General features: G+C 40.6%; 1 protein-coding gene across 7 annotated transcripts in view; it reads right to left on the minus strand.

Annotated features, from left to right (window-relative positions):
* The window catches only part of ADAMTSL3 (ADAMTS like 3), a 369750-nt gene that overhangs the window by 97433 nt on the left and 259573 nt on the right, over positions 1–12744 (minus strand). For all 7 annotated transcript variants that reach the window (XR_016439382.1, XM_090029326.1, XM_090029327.1 and 4 more), the window contains 3 exons: positions 7617–7774; positions 4269–4380; positions 258–396 (listed from right to left, as the gene is read on the minus strand). Coding sequence is in view for 6 of the 7 variants with exons in the window: in XM_090029326.1 (XP_089885452.1) it covers positions 258–396; positions 4269–4380; positions 7617–7774 (409 nt within the window). In the remaining variant the exon portion in view is untranslated. The remainder of the gene's footprint in view (positions 1–257; positions 397–4268; positions 4381–7616; positions 7775–12744) is intronic.

A 12744-nucleotide genomic window follows, 5' to 3' on the forward strand; every position in this document is an offset into this window, starting at 1 on the left:
CTAATATATAATCAAGCCAAGAACAAAGAAAAATGGATTTTTTTAACATTATTCAGCAAAGTTTCTTTCTCTTACACAAGTATGAGGAGGTGCTATGTGTCTGATTATATTGGTGACAAATGCCAGCCTTCCATAATGTCATAGCTGTTTAAGACTATGCAATTCTATAGATGAAAGAAGCGGGAAGTCAAATAAATATGTTGTCTCATCCCTTATTAATCAAAGAAACTATTTTCTTCAATATTTGTCACACAAACCTAGAAGGACAGGGATCCATGTTGCATTCCTTTAGTTTAGGCTTTGGTTTCTTATTTTCTGGATAGTAGTGACAGTAGTGATCGGGAACAACACGCTTCAAACGAATGTCCACACATTCAGCTGAGTTAAGCTGATAACCTAAAGTGGAAACAAAAGATAAATAAGCTAAGCTGGACAGGGGAAACAGTAAATTCTAGCAGATTTCCTTTTGCAAATACCATACCTTCCTTTGAACTCATCTGCAACTATTTTTTTGTTACATTTGTTTTTAATTAGGTAACACTGTACCGGGACATAGGACCACATCTTCAGCTGGTGTAAATCAGCACACTCTCAATAATGTGAAGGAAGCTTAATTTTTTAACTGTAATTGAGAGTCTGACCCATTGTTTCACCAGTATTTTATGAAGGTGCTCTGCACACACATTCTTAATTGGTTGCAGTTGGCTCATCTGTCATTATTTGGGATCCTTAACCGGGTAGCTCTTTTGTCTGTCTATAATTTATAAAACCTGAACAGAATGGTTTACTGGGCATGTTAGTAACATCTGTATTATGTGATGAGGCATGCAGAAAAGAGAAAGCCATAGGAATAGCAGATGAGATCAAAGATACTGTAAACTTAAGCTGTCAAAAACCAAGCTGCAGTTTCAAAGGCACTGCTGGCTAAAGGGCCAACAAAAGAAAACCTGAAGCAACTGCTTGATACAAATGTGCGTGCAGAATCTCTTACAGAAGAGATTTGAATTTTGTTCGCTACTAGGCTGTTTTCCTGGCTATAAAAAGGTTTATTCACAAGCACTGACTTGCACAAATTGAGGAGAAAAGAAGGGTGTTGTGGTAAGTGCTACAAAAACCTGGCTGAAACCACAAGAATGAAAATCCAAATGGAGTGAATAAACTAAAAACATTAGTGCCAGTGCCCACTAAAAATTCTATGGTACCATATATCAGTGGCTTCTCTTTTATAAATGGGACACAATCCTAATCATGAAGTTGGTCCAATTAAAATTATTACCTACAACAATGATTGCCTCTTGCATAATTCTTGGACTATGACAGCTAGCACCATCACTCCAAAATGACCAAATCATGCATGAGGGTGATAACCATAAAGGAAGTCTAAGCTATTCCAGTGCTTGAAGCATGCACAGACTAATTCTTGTGAGGAATGAGATGACCTAGAAGAAATGCTAGTTGCAAACAAAACTAATGTACATTTTTAAAATGTTCTTAGATATTTTAATTTGATTTTTGAGACACTCCGAGACACACCTCTGACCCATACGCAGAGATTACAGGACTGAATGTGAAATGATCCTGCTGAGAAACAATGGTGTGGCTAATTCCAATTTTTTTGTTATGTGGAACTTTTCCTTTTTAAAACATCTGAGTTATTTTAGTAATGATAAAAGACGCCAGACACCCTGCAGACCAAATCCCCTATAATACGTTTAAATTTGGAAAGCAGAAATACAAACTTTCCTACTTGCCCTAATAATGCACCATCCTCAACACTGCTACTTGCTTGGAGAGGAGAATAATTTAGTCTTCATGATAATTCAGTTCCCGGGCTCTCTCAGGACTACCTTCAAGAGCACAAAGATCTAACGATAAAGAAGTCAATCTCATAATATGGACAGCCATCTTTAAAGGAGCAAATTGAACCCACCAGCTAAGTTTAAAAAGAACAAGCAGCCACCAGACAGCAATAATTTTCAGACCATATTATCTGACACTGGATTTGAACCAACCACCCTGAAGAAAGAGGTGCTCACTGAGTCTTCCAGTGTTCTGTTTGCAGAGCTCATAGTAACAGTACAATAATTAATGTTGCTTCATCTGGGAGGTCAGGAAGACAAAACTGCTTGGCTTTTAATTCTACGTGATGGTATAATGAGAGAATTAGAATTGCAGTGAAAAATAATGCCTCATACAGTGGTTAGAGGAATTAGACGCATGAATGACAATCCTGTGTAGATACTATCTGCATTTTACCTGAGGGGAAGTAAGGCACAAAGAAAAGAATGGTTGCTTTGAGATGGAGTGGAGGAAAGCCTGTTCACTTGGCCTTAAAATATGACAGTGCTTTCTTACTTTCTTAAAACTCTTTGACAAATCACACTTTAATGGGACCTGCAATAGCTGGCTAATTATATAGACCACTTTGCTTTGCATAGTCTTCATGACTAAAGAGAATGAATATGTAATAGAAATTAGACAGCCCCTAGCAAATTTCTTTGTTAGATGAATCTACACCAGTGTAAAACTGGTGGCTAGGCCACCTCCTGTGCCTATTGCTCTACCAACCATCATGTTTGCATGAGACATAGTTGAAGGACTGGAGGAGATGAGCTGCATTACACCTAATCCCCTGGATTTGTAATCTTTGGAGACTAAGCCACAAGTGGAAGTATGAGTTGACTTCCTGCTAACTTTCACCAGGGGCAAATGAGTACAGAAGTTCACAATAGGTGTCACTGTCAAAAGCAGAGTAGAGAAACAAGGACAAAATAAGTACAACTGCAGTCAAGCAAAACATTTACAAGAGGACCTTAAACACTGTGCCACTCCTCTTGCACCATTCCTCTTTGTATCCTGACTCAGCTTTTACCTTTCAGCACAAATGATGCTCTTTCCCAGGTACTCTGATGCAATCCACAAACGGGACTGTGTTAAGCATGGTTTAAACATGGACTACAGTTTCTTATCGCATTACCTGGGTTAGCTTTTGTTACCTCTTTGTTCCTATGGGTTCTTTGATTGTATGCCTCTCCAAATACCATCCACCTCCCCTCTACTCCCCTTCCTCTCCCACCACTTTTCCACCTTTTATATTCAAGTCACTCCCCCTTTATGCACATTCTATTCTGTCCTCTCACAGTATCTGAGGATGTGAACTTGAGTTCATAAAAGCTTGAGCTCTCCACATATCTTACATAGTTTGTAAGGTGCATTACTTCCTCATGTTACCTTTGACCATGCACATTTGTTTTAAAATGTTACTCACTTTCTAAACTTTATCATCTACATGTGTCTATTTTTTGGATACAAGAAAATCTGGCCCATATGCTTACTTACTAGCTCTATTTCTACAGTTTTACATGCACAGTCATCTGTGGCCATTCCACTTGGTCTGATACAAAGCACAAAGTCTATTTTTTCTTTTACTGTTCACATATCTTGTCTCTCTTCTTTGCTCCATTTATTATTTATTTATTTATTTAGCAAATGCAAATCTGCGGAGCCAAGCGATAGACTCCTCGTTAACTGAGTTCAAAGCTATTAATCTGCCTCTTAGTCTGTAGAGGAGACACTCCTCAATAATGTGTAACAGTGTTGGTGTCTCTCCACAAGAGTATAGTTGGTTAGCACTGAGGCCCCAGCGGTGGAGGCTGGCTGCGCAGGGGCCTTGGCCTGTCCTGAACCTGTTTAACAGAGACCACTCTCGCCATGTTAATTCAAAGCCAGTAAGCTGGTGACTGGGGTTTGTCACAAGGAACTTCTTTGTGACTTCCTGTGTTTCCCATTCCTTGATCCAAAGGGAATCTCCATTGACTTCCTATCACTGTGTAGTGTTCTGAAGTCCTCCTGCTCACTTTTAATGCTATGGCCAGAAATGGTTCCTCCCTCACTTTTGTCTCCTGGATAATCCCTATCTTCGTATGTGATCGTTGTTCATCTTGTACTCTTACTGAAATTCATTCTTTTTCACTCATTCATTCCACACCTTCAGAACTCTTCTGAGGTTGGGTGGGGTTTTTTTTACTCTCTCTCTCTCATAAAAACACTTCTTATTTGTGCTGACTTTTGATAATACGCCAAGACGTGAAACAGAAAACAATCATGCTCACATTAACTACATACATATATGCTACCTTCTACTCAGTTATTCATCTGAACAAGAAACTGTGTGCAATGCAGCATAAACATATTTAAATAATTAAAAAAAGATGAATGTTGTAAATCACCCCTTTATAATCTACAGCTGTAAACACTCCATTACTTACCTCCTCCGCATGTCACAGTGCAGGGGAAGAACTCTGTCTGTCTCCACTGATGACTTATGGGTTGATAGAAAAAGAATTGAACCACACTGTCTTTGGGGGTAGTATACCTGGTCTAAAAAGATTTCGATTAAACAGGGTTATATGCTGTACACCACTACTTATGTCATTTCATACCGTAATTAATGTATGATATCAGTGTAGACAGCAATATGGCAATAGGCAGAAAACCACACAGAAATCTGGCACAACACAGTTAAACAGAGTTTTTCACTAATCAAACATTTGTACATTGCCTTTTTCCAATTATTCTCATGCTACTAAATGAAATGCTGAGAAATCCCTCTGGTATGATTTTCTTCCTCCTTGACAGCCAAAGATCCTGAATGTGTCCTGCTGTCATACTACACTGGGGGCTACATTTTCACAATTCAGTAGGAGGTGTATGGAACTAGAATGTGAACCCAGTATTCAGATTCCTCTTCAGGCAGCCATTGATCAACTTAGGTTTGTGCACAGTACTCGAGGCATAAAATAATGCATATTAGTAAGTGTGCACGTCTACAACATGCAAAGCAAAGGACAATCAACCAAGCGCAGCTACATCAGATTGTTGTTTTTTGTGGAAAGTTGTATGAAGCAAGTTACTGATTTGTTTAGACACATAAAAGTATGCATATAGGATGCAAAAAGTCAGCCTGTGCCAGGGCAGGCCAATAACTAAGGAGGATCAGGCAGGGTCAGGACTTTTGATGGACCCACTACAGGAACCAAAAGTGCTGCTGGAATGATTCAGGTGATTCAGTAGGTGGCAACCTTCCCATTGAATTAATACTGAACCAACGGTATATCACTATTCTACAGACTATTAGGGCATTATCCTTTAAATAGAATTTGAAATAAAAATCTGGGCCATTTTGGGGCATTTAAAAATTCCAGGCACTTTGCACCAGAGTAAGGGTGTTTAGCCACACACTTCTGATCAACTTTCAGTTTGGCTAGTTATCTAAATTACCTCTGCAGTTTAATTAAATAGGTTTATTTTGGACTTCGCCTTCTAATCTATTTTGCAGTGATGCTATGCACCATGAGATAATCACCCCTCTTTAGCTCACCAGTAGGTGAAGGGATTTCTATTTATAGTTTGTAATGTACTAGGGTATTGCAGGGATGCAAGCTGGTCTATAAATATAAGATATTCATAACTTAAAGCAGGCCAGGCTCCAGTTCTGTATTTTAGCTCCTAAGGGACAGATCCAGAAAGGTTTTTAGGCACCTAACTCCTACAGAAATCTATGGGAGGTTAGCCACCTAAAGAAGTGTCTTGTTTGAGCTTTCCTAAGTAATTCTCCAAAATTTCATTAGAAGGGCTAAGTACATTTATAAGCAGTGATGACACCCACAGACTGTCTGGATCTTCACAAGAAGAGTGAACCATCAGGAGAAGTCAGGCTTTGTCCCCAAGGGTAAAAGCTCTGTGAACAACAATCCTATCTGAAAATATGATATTCTAAAAACAAACTGCAACTTCTTCCTGCTATCAAAGAGTGAAAGCAGGGCAACTTCAGTGAAAGGACCTTCTCTGTAGAACTGGCTCTCATTTGATGGTCCAGTAAGAGCAGAGTTTATGATCTTCAGAACATGGGGCAAGACACACCTTTCATGTTAAGCATTTGTTTGATTGTGGATCCTCACTGGGGAGAATCTTCTTAAAATTCTTATGTTGGTGGGTAATTAAAAGTAATCTGTTTGGTTTTATGTCAGAAGCCCATATCCCATTTTGACTCCTGTATGAAAAATCATAGTAATAACAGTAAGAATAATGGGAAGCCATACATGAAAATTATTAAAACCCAAGAATGTTGCTTCCCTTCTGGGAGTTACATCTTATATACACATGGTTTTTGACATCTCCTCCAAATGAGCTGTCCATTTAAAATCAGAAAGACATTTTGTTCCTTCATTCTATTGTTCAAAATGTTAGAGGAAATATCCAAAAACGAATTAGTCAATGACAACTTATACAGAAGGAATGTGAAGCTGTAGTGACAGAAAATAATTTAGAAAAAAGACAAAAAAACCCTTTTCCAGTATGGAATAATTTAATAGGTAGGATATTTTGCCTTGTAAATTAACTAAAATTGAACAACTGTTAAATTCAAACAACCACAGAAAAAAAGTGTTTTAAAATGCTAATAACTTCCAGTTTCAAAATTAGTCACTGAAGTCAGTCTGTAACAAAAAGAGGAAATGAGAATGCCCTTTTGAAAATGCCCGTTTGAAAAAAGTCAAAAAAGAATGGGCAGCAGTGTATGTGCAAATATGCACGTACATGTATCACCATCCTCATGCTCCATTACTTGAACAGAAGCTTCAAACAGGGCTTCCTACCTGCTCTCCACCCATGCTACAAATCCATACACAACTGTCTGTACAGCATTTCATCAGGCTGTGGGGTGGGGGGAATTTCAGCAACACACTTTAAAAATACTGCCTTCACTCCTGATTTTGTACCTCTGAATATCCTAAAATCCTCCGATAGAAAATTCCATCTCTTTGCACAGTGGGGACAGAGCTGTTTCATGTCAGTTTGCGAAACCTGAAACCTAATGCCAGGCTCACTGGAAATGTGTTCAGGTTCACCAATCTCTTAAGGGAACCTGGACAGTAACATGGCTTTGAAATGCAATTGTATAAAGTATATCAGTTCCAAGTGAACATTAAATTTATTCACAAATAAACTTAAAATGAAAACAGATGTGTGTTCCTTAGTGATGTCCTCTCTTACAAAAGCAGATTCTGGAATGGGTAGAAGGTAAAGAATTGGATGCAACTGGCCTCCCTTTTCTGGTTCATCTCTATCTTGCTTTTCTTCTACCGCTATATATTGTTCAGCCCTCTCTCTCAATATGAACATATCCAACTTAAACAGTTTGCTAACTTCCCCAGAAGAGCAAATGCCATAAGAAGTAAATCACAGTGGAGATCCTACGGATGGACACGGTTCCTAAACTGACCGGCACGCAAGTTGCTGCATCTTCCTTTGTGTGAACTGTATGTGAAACCCTCACCCTTCTCCACAACTTATTCAAATCTGAATATGGTCTGAATCTGAATATCTCCCCTTAAATCAGTGGATATGGGCGCAGCAGTCTAGCCATGTAAATCTGATTGAAGGATTAAGGTTGTAGTTCAGTGCTGCTGCACTGTGGTCCAGCATAGCATACATGTAAAGAACAAGAAAATTTAGAGTCACTCTGACCATGGTTGTACACTTTCACTTTCCTTGCTTTTTCATACAAATGAACTTCAAATACCTTGGTTCAAAGAGCATAAACACATACATCCTACCTTGATAATGAAATCTGCTCCCAAAGGACCTTGGATCTTTAGGATTTCTCTATCTGTAGGCTTCTGAAATTCAACAGTTGTGTTTTCTATGATAAATGTTCCAGGGGCATTAAAGCTGTGTTCTCCCTTGTCTCCCTGCAGGGTCTTTGACTCAATAACTAAAAAAAAAAAAGATGTACTTCCTCAACTCTAACATCTTTTCATTTTCAAATAAGCCAGAATATGACTTTTACCAATTATGCACGGCAAGATGTTGTAGCATGCGTAAAAATTTTGTGAGCATATGTGCAACAACATCAACAACTTCATACTGTGTGTGTATATACACATATATACACATGCACAATGATTCTCAGCACTTTCTGGATACAAGAACATCAGGCTGATAATATCATTCTTTTGTATTGGGACAGGGTCACCAACTTGTGGCTCATGGGGTAGATCCAGCCCACAGAGCCATTGGATCTGGCCAGTGGGCCCAAAAGTCTTCAATGGCATTTGGCAGCAAAGGGCATTGCCTACACTGCAGCTGAGTGCTGGGGGGGCTTTGGAAGTACGAGACTTCACCTGCACTGTGTCACACTAGCCAGCAGTGAAGAGCTTCACCTGTGCCACAGCTAGGCAGCGGGGAGAAGCAGCAGCAGCAGTGACAATGGGAAGAGCCCACCTTGGACCTGAGCCAGGTCATTCCGGCTTGCCACTGCATAAAGGTTCCCGATCACTGTACTAGATGAAATGTTAATACTATATATAATACATAACCTAACTCAATATTACATGTCAAGCAATAGATTCAGTGGAACAAACTGAAGATGTCAATACAGACATTTACAGAATGGGAAGGGCACTCCACATGAAAGAAAATCCACTTGTACCATTTGGAAATTGATATAATCAGTCTCACTATTCAAATCCCAGAAAAGTTTGTATTCCTTTATTTTTTAAAGTTACCACAGTCAACAGACATCTACATCAACAGCCTTCTCCATCATGGCTTGGGACAGACATTACACATTAACCAGCTTAAATGATCAAAAACTGGTTTAAACCTGTAACAAAACAGATGCTAAATGCACATAAAACAGGTTGAAAATGGCTGAAACAAATTGGAGATAAACCTGGTTGAATGTAGTATCAGACTTAACTGATTTGGGTCAAACCAGTTTATGCAACATCTGTCCCAGACCCTTTCCTGGTTTAAGTTAAACCAGACTTCCCCAGCATCCCAGTATTCTCTCTGGGTTGGGTGGGGCTCTCTATTCTACAGCAGGGCTGGCCCCATCCCTCTGCTCCCCAGGTTGCAGCTCCAGCAGCCCCGGCCCCCCGCTCCTCCTCCTCCTCTCCCCATTCCCCGCTGAGCAGCGATTCCTCCCTCCCCACTCTGCCTTACACCAACACCCCTCAGCACTGGCTATCATACCACATGCTGGTTACCATCTGTGCTGTGGGAAACTGGACAAAGGCAGACAAGACTGTGTCCACTTAGGGCTTTTTGGAGCAAATTAACAGGTAGCCACGAAGCTTTTGTTTTCTTTGTTTTCTTAATGGGCTGATAAACACTGAGTTAGGGGTGATAAACACTGTTATCAACTGCCTGCTAGGCTGCTGGGGGGAGGGAGGGGAACCCCTCCCTAATCAGAGCATCCTGCTGGGGCCTGCCCACGCTCCCCTCAGCTCAGCACTGTCGAAGGGAAGGGAGGGCTGCTCTAGCGCCCCCCTGCTTCTAGCCTGAGCCACTGCAAGTATGTGCCTGCATTTCTGGGATGTCTATGCGGTTACAAACCAGTTTAGACTAGCCAGGTTAGTCTAACCTGCAAAGACTGAATCAATTCAGTCTCAGGCTTTTTGAATGCCTGTTCCTAGCCCATCTGACCTTCTTGGAGAAGGTAACTAAAGTCTGCATATTTTCTGTGTTAAGACAGAGTAAGGCTAGTAGTTTTGTTAATATGGCACTGCATAAGGAATGTGTTATTCCTGGAACAGGGAATGATGGAAACTTTTCCATTGCTATCTTGCCTTCCTTGGGAACTGGGTGAATCAGGCCATCATTTCCAAAAGATGGCACAAGCAGCTTGGTACTTGGTCACCTGTAGCAAACAGATTGTCCTATGTTGTCCAAACCTCTAGAGGAAGATTGTAAAGAAAGTAAAACTGGGCACTGTAGAGTACAGTATGGATCCAGCACTGAAAGGAACATTAAATGCATGTACTGGAATGCCTGAGATGGTTATACTTGTATGAGAGAGGTATTTTTCAAGAAACATAATTAATGCTGGCAAGATATATTGTGTCACATACTGATACATTTGATAGCTTCCTTATTTCCTATATTTTTAGTGGTTAGAGTACTGGTGAAGTTGGCCTTTAACAAGGTTAGAAGAATTTGTTTGCCCCTGTCAAATATTTCCTCTGTGTCATTAATAAGAGTGTAGGTGCGTGCCCTTTTGATTCAATTATGACAGAAGAAAAAGATCTAGTCATAGAATCATAGAAGTTGGGTCGGAAGGGACCTTATAGATATTCAGGTCTGACCCCCTGCCTGGGCAGGAGAAAAAACTGGGGTCAAATGACTCCAGCCAGGTAGGCATCAAGCCTCCTCTTAAAGACCCCCAGGGTAGGAGCCAGCACCACTTCCCTTGGAAGTTGGTTCCAGATCCTAGCCGCCCTAACTGTGAAGTAGTTCTTACGGATGTCTAATCTATACCTACTCTCCAACAACTTGTGGCCATTACTCCTTGTTATACCACGGGGCGCTAGGGGAAACAAGGTCTCTTTAGTCATAGGAAAGAGCATACTGATGAGTAATGCACATTATAAGAAAAAAAAAAAGCCACACTCATAATAGGCAACTGAATTAATAGTTTCATAACAGATAGGGTCAGAAAGGTCCTGAGCAGATCATCTAGCCTGACCCCCTGCCACAGGCAGGAATGAATGCTGGGTTCACAAGACCCCAGACAGGTGATCATTCAACCTCCTCTTGAATTTGCCCAAGGTAGGGGTGAGGACCACTTCCCTGGGAAGTTGGTTCCAGATTTTGGCCACCCCAACTGTAAAATATTGCCTTCTGATCTCTAACCTAAACCTATTCTCCATCAGCTTATTACTATTGTTCATGTAAGTTATTTCTTCAGCACTCATGACTTGGTTTGAAATGAAAAATTTGAATGTCAACATCTAATGCACTATGAATCAGTTTGGATAAGAAGCTTGTTTTGTAACCCCATGTACTAGATTGGCCTTGTAAGGTGTTCCTCACAAGGTTTTGAGAAAGTGCTACTAGAAACCCAAGTCCAAGACACAGTTTTACAAAATATATTGACCAGGAAGAATTCCTCCTACATACAGAATGACTTTTGCAACAGTTGACTGAAAAAACAGGATACCATGGACAAAATTTGTCATTGGTTGAACAGCACTGAACACAATGCAGTCACAATATGGAAAAATACTGAACAGGAACAGAAGTGCAACAATGCAGCTGGGTGCTCGGAGCAGCTGCAATACATGCTTGCAGCTGTGTTTTCCGGTTACTACTATGCTGATAGTGTGATTGGGTAGCTGCAGTGACAGCATTTTTTTCTCCTCCCTCCACCTCAAGTCATTGCCTGGGGCACCTGTCCCAGTTGCTGCAACCTAGTCACAATACTGGATAGCAGGGGTGTGTGAAACAGGCTGTATGCAATTTGGATTTGGCCCAAAATCGGGGACAGTGATTCAATTAGTTGATTCAGATCACTGTCCTGATTCAATTTGGCTGAACGCAAATCTGAAGAGTCAATGCTGATTCGGAGAATCAGCGATTCGGCCACAGACACAGCTTTAAATGTTTTTTCTACATGCCTTGAGGTACCAAGCACAGCTTGTAAATACTGCAGTGCTGGGGTGGATGGAGCATCCCACAGGAGCACAGGGGGGTGCCCCGCATGCTCAGCAGTGAACCCAGAAGCGGACTGGAAGTGCTTCTGGTCTACTTCCAGGTCTGCTGCCGAGCATGCTGAGGACCCCCCTGCACTCCTGTGGGACACTCCATCTGCCCCAGTATCACAGCATTCACAAGCCACCTGGTACCTCGAGGTATGTAGAAAAAACATTTAAAGCTGTGTCTATGTCTGAATCTCCAAACATTTCTGAATCTCTCTAAATCAGTTTGGAGGGTTCCAATTCGATTCAGAGAGATTAAAGGGTCTCCTAATTCAATTCGGATTCAGAGATTCAGCCATCAAATCAGGCTGAATCTCTGATGAATTGAATCAGGGACCGAAGCGTCACAGCGTTAATAGGGAATCCTATTAACTAACCACATAATTTGTTAATTTACTTTAAATTACTCTCAGAAACCCTACAGGAGTAATGAAATGCTACAGGAGTAATGAACTCTCAGAAACTCTACAGGAGTAATGAAAGCTGAAATTAAGCTAAATGTAGTCTTCAATGTGGCACTGAAAATTAGACTTTAGAAAGGCTAGTTTAAAACTATGGTGATACTGCTGGAAGTTGAGTATTGATGGTAATCTAAGCAGGAAAGGTTGCCATAACATATCCCTTATCGTATTTTATAATACAACTTTTAATTACCGTACTGTCTATACTCAAATCATGTAAAGAGATGAACTTCAGAAACTTAAGGCTGAGACTATCTATTCTGTTGTTAGTTTAACAGAAGTTAGCTAAATCAGGTTAGCCCATCCAATTTAAGCACATACCTTTATTTTTGCAATGTTACCATAGTCTAAATTGTTACATTCCTTCAGCAACCATAGGTCTGGGGTATTTTCTTTTTCTGCTGACATCTTTATAGACACAAAAGTAGCTCATAGTGGCTGCATCTACATGAGATGTTGACTGCACAGTAGCTTGTTACTACTGTGCAGTAGATTGTTGCTCCTGTACAGTAGTGTCACATGGCACAAAATGTGATGCAACACTACTGCACAGTAGCAACAAGGTACAGCACAGTCAGCATCACCAAAAAGCCGTTTGGGGATACTACTGCACTGTAACTCCAGTTACTGTACAGTCATTTAGTACTGCTGGATGCAAGTACTAAATGACTGCATAGTAACACCTGTGCAATCAGCGTCTCATAGCCATGGCCAGTATCATGAAACAAACTACGCAGTTGTCC

Source organism: Crocodylus siamensis, chromosome 15 (genome assembly GCF_052110815.1).
Source record: "Crocodylus siamensis isolate JL-2025a chromosome 15, ASM5211081v1, whole genome shotgun sequence".
Lineage (NCBI taxonomy): Eukaryota > Metazoa > Chordata > Crocodylia > Crocodylidae > Crocodylus > Crocodylus siamensis.